At 37.0% G+C, this 13,067-nt stretch overlaps 1 protein-coding gene across 1 annotated transcript in view; it reads right to left on the bottom strand.

Moving 5' to 3' along the window:
* pdzd2 (PDZ domain containing 2) overlaps window positions 1-13,067 on the bottom strand; it is an 81,315-nt gene that overhangs the window by 53,925 nt on the left and 14,323 nt on the right. Inside the window, exon 2 of the mRNA XM_082168742.1 lies at window positions 7,445-8,342. Within this exon, the coding sequence (XP_082024868.1) occupies window positions 7,445-7,950 (506 nt within the window). The 5' untranslated portion in view covers window positions 7,951-8,342. The remainder of the gene's footprint in view (window positions 1-7,444; window positions 8,343-13,067) is intronic.

The following is a 13,067-nucleotide window of genomic DNA, read 5'->3' as shown; positions in this document are numbered from 1 at the left end:
GTGGGGCTTTAAAATGGTTGGTTCCACAAACCAGACAGTATTACCTGAATATCCGGATTGAACAGAGCTAATCCTCCACCCCATCTGTGACCAGAGAAATGGGGGTTCCATGAGACTTCGTCTTATTCTCATGGCACAGGTTTTATGCACAGTATGAATGATTTGATTTTGAACCCATGTCATAAAAGCATTTTTCCAATGAAGCAAGTGCAATTGGGAATTTGAGACTGATAAAATTCTTAATTACATGTGCTGAAGTTATAACTATATTCTGTCCATAACATAGGCTGACTTACTGAAAAATTATGATTTCTGAGCAGTATTATCTTTCATCTCAAGATTGAACAATTTTACACTGTAAAAATGTTGGTAATGTTAACAGAAAAAAAAAAGTAATAAACTATAAAAATGCAACAGTTAAAACCTGATAATTGGTTAACTGTATTTTACTTTACATTATGGAAATCATAAAAGGTTTAACATCACATTATTTATGGGGGTTTTATGGTTATAGTTAGGGTTTTATGGTTATAGTTATATATTTATGGTTTCTGAAAGCAAAACTATGAATTACCATGTCAATTAAAGGGGAAAGGACATTTCCAGAAACTTCTACATCTAATAAGATCATATTTTATTTAAACAGAGTTGATTCTTCTTATTTTTGTTATCGGTAATGTTTTTTGTATTATAATTTATGATATTTAGTTCATGTTTACTGCATTATTTTAGTGTTGCATGTTACTCTGATGGTGTTTTGTCTTTGTTTGACCCTGTGCACGTCAATATACAACTACTGGTCATGTTTTTTGATTCATCATGTGGCTTTCTATTGTGACACACAGTATTACTAGGTCACTATTAAGACCTAGTCTGGCCAACCAGCATTTTGTCAAGGGGTTATCAGTCTTACTTTTCATATTCAAATTAGACCAATCTACTTTTTTTTATGTAACTGACATTAAAAAAAAAAGAGTTATGACCAGTGTTAAAGCAAATAAAATGACATGACTGACTAGTCCAAACAGTTTATGCAGCCACAGTATTAATATGGTGGTTATTAGCACATTTTAAGGTAAGAAGCAGGTCTTGGTAATTCAAGTAGATTGGTATATTTACTTTATGTAACTTAATGAAATATACTGTTGAGGCCTTCCGTAATAACGCAAACATTGTAATTTTTTTTGTTCGGCAACCACAGATATTAATCTAAAATATTAATATATTTAATATTTTACATTTTAACATAATGAATGGCCATTTGATTCATCCAAACGTCTGACTAAATCCCTGTCCTTGGCATTTTAAACCATACCAATGCATATTTTATTTACACCCTCACAATCTTGGAAGTCCTACGGTTATAATTAAGAAAATGAATTAAAACAAATCATTTAATCTGATTATTACAAGCTATTTTCAATCAAGGAATATTCTTGTACTGTTTTAACTAGACCACAGTGCCTGATTTGAGGTTCTCATATCCATTTCTGTGGGAAAATGGCACCAATCTCTTCACTAAAGACGAAAGAGTCATGGCTTTCTTTTGCTTAAGAGAAAAGTGCAAACTCAGACATAGTTAATGCCAGGGAAAAGATGGCAGACTTTCTCTCATTCATCCGAGCGGCAAGTTAACAACCACAAAGAGCTGGCGTGCCAATTCAGGACTCTGAGAATCAATTTAAAGCAAACAGACTAAAAGGCTTTGATCTTTACACTGACAGGAACTAGGCAGACTTACAAGCTGAAATGTGTAATGTTTCATCGTGGTTTTGATAGGACATATGGAGATTCTAATACAGTTAATCACTTTGACACAGTATATGTCTGTAAAAACAGTTGTGCAGGGAAAATGTACGGTTCATAATTCACTCTGTGCGGTCCTTTATTTCTTCACACCTCTGTTTTAGACTCCTAAATACTTGTGGCTTCTGGATCCCAAAATCTTTGGAAAAATCCTTTAAATTAATTTTAGATTAAAATGGAAGTGCCAATCAGCTGATTCTAGCTTTCTATGCAAACAGGTATTTATTTTCTTTGTTGCAGTAAATCTAAGTAAAGTGTATCGTTCTTAACCTTGTTTTCTCCAATACTCTCTCATTGAGCACGCGGAGAACACTTTGCATGGGCCGGTTGGAGCAGTGCCACTGATCTATTTTCCAAGCTCCCCACAGACAGATGCTGGTCCAGGCTGTTAAAGGAGGGGGAAGGAAAAGAGCGGGACCAAAATTACAAGAAGACACATTAAACCAACAAGGCTTTTTGTGGTGAGCTGCATTCAGGCCCAGAAATTTTGCATTGAAATCATTAACATGAAAAGCACTTGATGAAAAATAAAGTTTCCATCTTGTGTCTCTTTTTTTGTGTGTGTGTTTGAAGGCTTTGGTCCATTGCTTTTTGAACCGTGTCCAACCCTCATCTCTCCACTCACACCAGACCTTCTACTCCAACAGTTCTCAGTGTTTGCATCCTTACAGATTCAGGCCTTACCTGAGAGAGGAAATAAGGGTAATGCAGTAATGAGCGAACATAACCCTGAGGCAGACTCATAAAACTCACTTGAACTGAAATGTAATCAAAGGTTTGTGTGAGTAAAGGAAGGAAACAGCTAATGGATGGCTTGACCTCTAAAAAAATTGTCTGCGGTGTCTTCAGTAAAGATTGGATAGCAGACTTGACTAGCATGAATTTTCAAGAAAATGCATGATTGTGCTGGTCAAGTTAGTTTAGAAGCCTAGTGGGAACACAAGCAAAGTAATCAACATGCACCGCCATTCAAAAGTTTGTGGTCAGCACTTTCTTTTGATTAAAGAAATTAATACTTTTATTTAGCAAGGATGGAATAAATTGATTAAAAGAGACAAATACCTGTATAATGTGACAAAAGATTTCTATTTCAAATAAATGCTGTTCTTACTATTTTTGTTACTTACTATCATCAAAGAATCCTAAAAAATTTTTATCATGGTGTGGCAAGCAGGACGGGGCCGAGAGCTGTGGGAACGGAGCGAGCCACCAGTCTCGAGTCCCACGGAGAAGCCCCGGAAGGATAAAAGTAGGACTCACGACAGTGATGGATGAGAGAGAACCAGGCCTGGACTATTTTGTAGTTTATTTATTTTTTTATACATTTTTATGTTGAATGTTCACCGGTGTCCGCCGCCTTCTTCCCTGAACTTTGAACATTGCCACTCATGGTTTTCACAAAAATATTCAGCAGCATAACTGTTTTCAACACTAACATTAATAATAATGAATGTTTCTTGAGCATCAAATCAGATCATATTATAATGATTTCTAAAGGATCATGTGAAGGACACTGAAGACTGGAGTAATGGATAGTGAAAATTCAGCTTTGCCATCACAGGGATAAATTACATTTTCAAAATATATTAAAATAGAAATCAGATATTTTAAATTGTAATAATATTTCACAATATTATTGTTTTTACTTTATTTTTGATCAAATAAATGCAGCCTTGGCATAAGAGACAAGAAATCGTAAAAAAAAACAAAAAAACGAAGAAAATACAATTGTACCGACCCCCAACTTTTGAACAGAATATGTATGTTGATTACTAGCTATGCTAATTTCCCATATTAGATATACAGTAGTCAACATTTGAAGTGGATCAAAACCTTTCATCAAAGTTATACATGAATTTTGAACAATGCCCGATCTCGTCTTAGGACAACTTTGAATAACTTTTTTGATCCACTTTAAATGTTGACTACTGTATTATAAAATAACTGCTTCCGCTCTTGTAGAGGTGCAAATTAGAATTTAGACATCTCTATTGCCATCTAGTTGAAACATACGATTTTAATTTCTTCGTTTTTAACTCAGTTGTGCTTGCTATAAAGCATATACATTTGAAAAATGTCATCCCAACTATCACCATACATGACATAAGCATGCAAGCACAAGTGACGTAAATCAAAAATGTCCTGCTAAATCCACATATTTCTTGGTATAAGAAGCTTATACCAACAGGAAGCTTATACCAACAGGAAACAGACTGTATCAGAATAACAAGAAGAAATACAGCCGTTGTTTGAGACGTCTTGACATGAACAGCTTTTCTTTAGCTTGAGAAAATAATACGTCTGTTCTTGGTCAAAACCACGTGCCACTCCCAGGAACCTCCTCCCTTTCTGTATCCTGCTGTCCATCCGTACAGGAATCAGTTATCCCAAACCAGATTCTGTGTGAACACTGCAAAACTTCCTATCATTTATCAGTCACACAATACAACCCCTAATTATAGAGCTTAAGTTACAGGGATTGAGTCAACCCTGACAGACCACAACATTCACATGACATTCAAAGGAAGTAGTCTTCAGCTTGGGTATATATAGGACTGTATAGGATATGAGACAGTGATATAAACACTCTAGAAAATAAGAAGACTATGCTAATGCATTTTTTTTAATTTTTTGGACGTAGCCAATTGGGCAAAATTATGCATGCACTATTTTAGTTTACAGTTAAACCAGTTAAAATCTTTATGCCAGTTCTTTTGGTCAAATTTTTTCCCCAAATCCCTAAGATGTAGTTACAGAGCCTTAAAGGGATAGTTCACCCAAAAATGAAAATGACCCCATGATTTACTCACCCTGAAGCCATCCTAGGTGCATATGACATTCTTCTTTCAAACGAATACAATCAGAGTTATATTAAAAAATGTCCTGGCTCTTACAAGCTTTATAATGGGAGTCAATGGGTATATTTTTTTGGTTCATCAAGTCCATCAAAGCGCATCCATCCATGATAAAAGTGCTCCACACGGCTCTGGCAGGGTAATAAAGGTCTTCTGAAGTGAAGCGATGCGTTCGTGTAAGAAAAATAGTATGTCATACATCGTCAAGTGTTACTCTTTTGGCGTCGACTTGCGCAGGGCCATCTGCCGGAAGCTCGTTTTTCGATAAAGTTTTAAATATGGATATTTTTCTCATACGAAAGCATCGCTTCACTTCAGAAGTCCTTTATTAACCCCCCAGAGCGGTTTCGAGCACTTTTATCATGGATGGATGTGCTTGACGGACTTGATGAACCAAAAAAATATACCCATTGACTCCCATTACAAAGCTTGGAAGAGTCAGGACATTTTTTTATATAACTCTAATTGTATTCGTCTGAAAGAAGAATGTCATATACACATACGATGGCTTCAGGGTGAGTAAATCATGGGCTAATTTTCATTTTTGGGTGAACTATCCCTTTAAGCTTTAAAGAGATAGTTCAAGCAAAAATGAAAATTCTGTCATGTTCACTCACCCATAGCTCCAAACCTGTATGACTGTCTTTATCCTCTGCAGAACACACACACAAAAAATATCTTTTTATAAACTATCTTAGTTTTATTTGTCCATACAATGGAAATCAGTGGTCACCAAACATAGTAGCCAACATTTTAATTTCTAAACATCTTCTTTTATGTTCCACAGAAGAAAGTCATACAGGTTTGGAGCGACATGAGGGTGAGTAAATGATAGCAGAGTATTCATTTTTGGGTGAATGAACACAATTTACTATTATGAACTCAAATAAAATTGCACTGTATGGTCATTTAGAAGTCTTTTGCATGTACATTTACTTCTGTCTGATCAAAATCAAAAAGATTTTATCAGGGATGGACAGAAAAAATTATTTAGCTGCAATGTTACTATTGTAATGGGTGGCTGTATGTATAAATCACAACGATGGAGATTACCAAAGAAAAAGCTTTAATTTCAATTAAACTAGGAAAACACTGGAGATCACAAAGAAACAAAACAAAAAATCTAATTGTGACAATTATATTCTCATTCTGAACAAAAAGGTTTGCAAACTGATTTACAAATCTGGAAATAACAACTTTAGCAGCTAAAATAGCTCTTCTTAGAAAATCATAGTGCTTTTGAAAATGAAGAAAAATGGTGCAAAACATTCCAACATGATTTTTTAAAGTCATTGGCGACCTGGGGCACACAAGTACTGGTAATGTGACACATTTTCCAAGGTTCTGTTTGCCAAGAAAGGAAAAGGCAAAAAAAAGAAAAAGCATGGGACTGTAACATGGTTAACTTCACAGTGCAGGTCCATCCTTTGTTTTAGTTAGACAGACATTTGGCGGTCTAAGTGAAAGCTGAGCGTGTCAGCCGGTCCAGATGGAGGCCAAACAAGGACAGACACGAGACTGTCCACACCACTGACACATGCAGCCGTCTGTCAGAGCTGTCAACATGAGGAAACAAATAAGGAAAAGACCCACTGGCCCTGATCCAAGTACCATGCTCTGGGGCAAAACTAGTCAACCCCGGGACATGCTGACACGATGTATATAGACACATGAACACTAACAGGAGGCCCTGTTCTCTCTGACCAGCTGTGAATCACCCTGATTCCTAAATAAGAAGCTGCCACCCAGTCAGATGAGTAAAAATGGTGTGATATACTATACTATCACTAATGTGAAATCCCACTCACTGAACTTGTAGAATGTAGATATATTTTCAAAAATTTCTACCCATTTTAACTCCCTGTGACCTTTCTTGGCTGTTTGTACTTTATTCTTGAATAAATGGACGGCGGCCTTTTCTTTCTCTATTTGCAGACCAGTGACATCAGTGCCAAATGGGATTCCCAAACTTTTTTGTCAGCTTTATGTCTCCCTTGACCTAAAATATTTTATTATTATAAAAAAAATTAAAAAAAATTCTCAAAAAATAAAATTAAATGTTTTTAACAGTTCTCTGATGTTGGTTAATATTCACATGACATGCAGTTTTATTTTAATTTTTTTAATTTTTAATTTTAATTGTACATGATCCCTGCATTTAAATCACGAACTGTAGTATGGGAAACCTTGATTTAAACTGAGATTTTTTAGTTTTTTTTGTTTGCTAAGCCCTATTCAGATGGTATTAGTTTAACATGGAGAGGTGGGTAATGTAATTATTACCAGAGCTTCTCAGTGATTTAGTCCATCTTAGACATTAACAACTTCATGACATTCCCCACAGCTATCACTGTCACCAAGTCTTTCACACAAGTTCAGTACCAAACAGGCAATGTTATCTGTGGTTCGTTTTAGTTCAATACTTTTGACTTTTTAGCACGATTACAATGGAATTATAGCAGGCCCATTTCCCATTGGCTTTTAAAGATTGAGGGGAAATCTTAAATAATGAGGGTACTCCAGATACTGTCAATGGATTCCAGCACACCCAAATTACTTTACATGATGACAAGACGAAAGAGGAATGCTTTCAGTGCACACCTTTTCTCAATTAATGAAATACAGAGAGATTCAAAGCTAAGACAAACTCATTAAGTCAACAGCATGGGCTTGAATATCTGAGAAATTCAGCTCTATGCTTACTTATTTTGTTAACCAAACTAACTAACGAAATAAAGCATAACATATTATATGCTGATTGTAAACAAATTCAGACGTCTTACCTGGCTCCAGTGACGTCGACCCCAACCATCAGCTGTCCATTTAGTGACAGCAGCTCATCTCGCAGCTTAATATCTCCACAGTGGGCTGCTGGACTGTTCTTTTTCACTTCAGTCACCCAAATACACCCGACATCCAACACAGGGCCTTTATCGCCCTTCCTGCGCCTCCTCCTGACCCCTTTCTTCTTCCCCTCGGGGTCTCCAAAAATGGGAATATTTCCAAAGCTGAGCCCGAACTCCGGTCCATCTTCCTCAGACTTGTTCAGGTAGACCGCCTTCACTTCAGCATCAGTTTCCTCTCTAAATGGGCTACTACTGTACAAAGGACTCTCAACTTCAGCAAAGTTTAGCTGGATGTATTCCACAAGCTTGCAGATGGCAGCCTGGCAAACACCACCTGCGCTCATCCGAGACTCATCGCCCTCGTCTCGGTCCTTTTCTCGAGCCCTGAGCCAGTTCTCCAGGAGGGGGAGATGGTTCAGGGCATTTTCTTGGGTGATAGGCATCCTAGCTGCTGCTGCTGGGCCTGCCTGGGCCGCCCCTGCATGTTGAGTCAAGGCTCTTCAGTGGTGGCTGTAACCAGACGCATTAAAATGGCTTCACATTCCTCTCAAAATGACACACTGACCTCACAGACTTCAGATCCAGAACGCTGGCGTCCACTTGTGATACTCTTAGACCACAGAGGTCCATGATGTCATCCGCAGAAACAAAAGGAAAGCACGGAGACTGAGGAAGAAGGGCACGTTTATTCTTCGAGGGGTAACAAGAGAACGTGTGCCATTAGCTGGTCGTCTTGGTGCGTGCCAAATCTGATTTCCAATACCATTAAAGTGGAAAATAGCAGATCGTTGGGAGTCGAGATCTATCCTGACTCACAGGCGCCACAGACGTCCACCTAATCAGAAAGAAAATAAATAGAATTGCCATTACAAAGAAAGTCAGCAGGCATGAACTCATGTTAAAGCGCTGCAGTCATGGCTCATTTGCTGCTCAACCTCAGTACGCACAAGAACAGAAATTGGCGTAAGTATGACAACAAAGAAAGCTTCCTATATACCAGCCGTTTCATTTGACTGACAGAATTCATGAACTGGAAAAGGTTCCAATAATAGTCTTATGGGCTTTTTTACAGATGTGTCATTTGGCTGTTTATACAGACATTCAGTAGGGGGAGAATCAATGTGGTTGACATTATTCAATGCACAGTGAGCAGACAGAAAGGAAAAGCAAACTTCCTTTCAGTTCTTATTCACCTTAACCTCGTGGAATGTAACCTGACAATAAATGTTGAAACTGCCAGCCAGATGTTGTGATCATGTAGCTCGAACTCTTGGACTGGTAGACCACATTTCTGGCATTTTTAAGTATATGCTGTAGACAAAGACCACAATCAAATTGCTACTATGGGGTTTTGCTCAAAATAACACGGCTTTGGCCTCTGTGAGCATCACACAAACTACTAGAGCTCTCTTATGAGAGCAAAATCCTTCTGTGATAAAAGATAATGGAGCATTTATGTGGAACAACATATCAACTTTGCATTAATGTCCATTATTAGGGGGAAAAAAACACAGATTAAACTGTGAGAAGATTACTTAGCACAGCTATATACACAAGAGGGGGATGTATATCCAACTGTCAACTGAAGTCTTATAGAGCAGACCAGAAAAGTAAAGTGACAGCTAATACCAGAGGACAAAACCCCTTTCAAGAGTTTAACCTCAATAAGTCATGCAGTTTATAAATGGCAATTCTAAAACATTTCTATCAACAACTAGGCATGCAATATGCAATCATGTCATTGATAATATGAGAAATGAAAGAAACTGTATTGCATATGAAAACCTGCTTACAGTGAAGCTTTGTCTTTCCACAGGATGTGACATACTTGTCTGTTAAGAGATTATTATACACACAACAGTTCCCCACAATTTACATTACATTACATTAAAAAGAAACCCAAAAAGTTATAGCCCCTTAAAACACATTTATCACCATCTTCCTCCTACCTTTTAAAATGTTTGAGATTTTGTTCCTTACTCCATTCAAGCACATATATAGGCACTAGACCTCTCACCGCATAGCGCTGTCACAGGGACACAGAAGGTCTGCAGACCCCAGACTCACCCTCCGAAAAGACCCACATGCAATAGGATTAGTCTCACCCCTCCCCTGTGCCACTTACACACACAATGACCTCCCATTTTCTCTTTGGTTGAGTTGCTGAATGGCCAGTTCAAGTGTTTATATTTCTGTCATCATGTCATTCATGATTATTGATGTTTTAGTTCCTCAAATAATAGCGACTCATTTAACAAAGCAAATGCAGATTAGGAGAAAAAACACTGGCACACATTAAATGAGATTTTAGCAGGGAAAAGCTTTAAGGATTAGTTTACCAAACATGAAAATGCTATCATTATATTCTGTAAAAACTATTTAAAATAACTATTTTCTATTTTAATATAGGCTACTTTAAAATATAATTTATTCCAGTGATGGTATAAGCTGAATTGTCATTAGTTTGGTGCTCAAGAAACATTTCTTATTATTATCAATGTGCTGCTAAATATATTTTTGTGGAATACTTTTTTCAGGATTCTTTGATTCAACATTTATTTGAAATATATTAAGTATAAATGTTTTTACTGCCACTTTTAATAAAGTTTTCTGTGATGGGTAGATTTAGGGCTAAGGTTAGGGTATATAATATACAGTTTGTACAGTATAAAAATGATTTAAGTATAAAAAAAACTGTTCCTTTGAAATGAATGGTAATCATCAGGAGCTACTTCCTCTGGTCCAGCGACATAAAGTGTCTGTAAACGTTCTTAAGCCAGTGACACTGAGAAGAGCTTCTGCCAACGACAACATCCCCATGTTTCCCATTGAATTGACCCATATTGAAAGCCCAAGAAAGGGGATTAAAGCTAAAGAGGACACTTTTTTGATATTCATTACATGGACATTATGCACTCTGCTTTATCCACTGCAGAAACACAATAGTAAATGCACTGCAAAACAAGACGCGATCAATGCTGGCTGTAAAACCATGAACTCCACATGGTTGGAATAAATAAGCCTTTCATACTAAAACAAACAAGACTTAGTATTATGAAAATCTGTCAAGCATTGCTTTTGAAAAGAACAATGAAAAAATGATTAATGGTCATTATTAGCCATATAGGACATATTTAATGTCTGTGCTTTGGTCTTTCAGATTAATTAAAAAGTTACGTTTTTTGTTTCGATTATACTAGAACAATACACTTCTCCAGCTTAGCCAAACAATGACATAATGGAAGCTGAACCGCCTGAGCTCAGAGCTCTGTAAATACATTTAAAAGAAAAAGAAAAAAATGTGAGAATATTTCAAAGAGAAATACCAATCCAGCACTGAACTCTAGAGTCCAACAGCATTTGTCACTCTGTTAGGGTGGTCTTTCAACTCCTCTTTGTTTTATTCATTAGGATCACATTACAGAGCTCTCTCGTCATTTAATAGAACCGTTTATCATGGACGTGGATGTTTTCATCCTTCACTTCGCATACACACATTTGACATACAAATCAAGCAAGCTCACGCTGTGAAGTGATTCCTGAAAAAAGAGGAATATTTTGAAAAATGAACGCTGTGGTCGGAGAACACTGACTGACAAATAATAAAGTTGGATGCCAACTGTGGAAACATGAATTAAGTTGAGTTTTCCAAAGAAGGGCCGTACTGCCACTAATCACAGAGGTCTTGCTGAGAGCAACCGTAAACGGGTTCTGCCCTCAGGCCCACGTCAGTGCTTTATGATCTATAGCCATCGATTATGGGGTGGACTTCATCTCTTCTTTGATCTGACAAATGTGATTCTTTACGACTTAAGTGATGGGTTTCATTATTGACCAAAACATTTTTTTTAGTTGCCAAAATAAATAGATTTTGCTCAACAACATGAATCTATTCATGGGATTGAGCTATTTGTAATGTTAAATAGTATTTTTATTTAGTTAATGAGGCACTAGAAGTACAGGATACAGTGTAGTTGTGTGATTGTACGTAGTTCACACACGCCACTGTCAGATTGCCAACAAAGACTGGTTAATAGAGCAACAAATCGCAGCTTCAAAGTGGCTACAAGAAACTGGGTCAGCAACCAGCGGCATTAGACCACATTTAAACCACTCATATTAATAGTCCTTATTTGAGAAGACGTTCACTGACTGAGAACCAGTCCAGAGGAACACTTTTCTAATCAGTTATGTACATTAGGATTTTATGTTACATTTAATGTTGTTAATGTTTATTGCATTTTTTAAATTTCATGTGTGTTACCATGATGGTGTTTAGAGTTTTTCGAATGACACTGTGCAGCTTCTATATACTAATATTAGCTTTCTCAGCATGTGGGAACGCTGCTTGTGATGAGCTTTGATTCATCATGTGATTCTTATCACCACTGTGATTGGTTGTCAGTGTATTACAATGGTATAAAACAGATATTAGTATTTCAATAACTCAGTAAATTAACAATATATCAGTTAATGAAATACTGTTTTATACTGTAAATTTCTGGCAACCACAGTTGCCAGTTTTTTACCATAATTTTGTACTTTTTTTTGTGTGTATACAGACAGTATATATGAGATTTAAAAAGGCATAGTTGATTCTTGATCCTGATCAAGGTTTGTTGACTACATTAGAGTTGCAGATCACTTTCCATTGTTCTTATAGACAGTTTTGACTATGAAGATTATAGAATAGCTGAATGCAGCTTTAATGGTTTCATGCAACTCAATCACAATGTCACACACACAGAAGAGAACAGACAGATGGTAAGGTGAAATGTTTTATTCAAGTAAAAGCAGAGTGATGGGACAGCAGCGGGAACCAGACGATGGTGACTTGATAGGTGAAGAAGACTGAAGTGGAAACTCTGTGCAGGTGAAGGATGAACATGATGACTGGAGATCGGGATGACAGACAGGAGACAGGGGACTTGACAGGACGATCTCAGGTGAGTGTTCAGGTAAGGAGTCTGACCGTTTACATAGCAGTAACGTTGACGAGACCAGACACTGATTTGAGGGTGATGCAGGTTGATAATAGGCTTGTTTGAGATGCGCCTTGCCTCGCCTGAAATGTATGCGAGAGTAGGCGGCTGCAGTGAGGGGAGGAGTGAAAAAAGCGCAGGCAAGCCGGACAGATCTCTCTTCTCGTAGTGGATCTGACCATTGCGAGATCAAAGATGGATATCGCGGGATTCACGCTCGTGCAGTGTTGCTAATAAACTGGATGTAATTCAAGTTCTGTTGCTTTTATATGAAAATAAATAAAATGAACAAGACACCCAAAGTACTTGTTATTTAATTCCATTCCAAATACATGTTTATCAATATTTTTTTTTCTTTAATACAGACATATGTGTTTTTATTTATTTTCTTTTTTTATAAAAAATAAATTGCATAACCCAAAGAGATCGCACTGTCAGATAGTTTGGGAATATTCACACATAACAAATACACATAAAACCTGATATTAGAGTTTTAAAATCATACATTTTAAAAGAGAACAATACATCACAGTTGTTTAAACCAATGAGCATTAAGCTGTGTCGTCAGCAAGTCGTTT

Source organism: Leuciscus leuciscus (genome assembly GCF_965113295.1).
Source record: "Leuciscus leuciscus genome assembly, chromosome: 5".
Lineage (NCBI taxonomy): Eukaryota > Metazoa > Chordata > Actinopteri > Cypriniformes > Leuciscidae > Leuciscus > Leuciscus leuciscus.
This window is presented reverse-complemented; position numbering and strand designations above follow the sequence as displayed.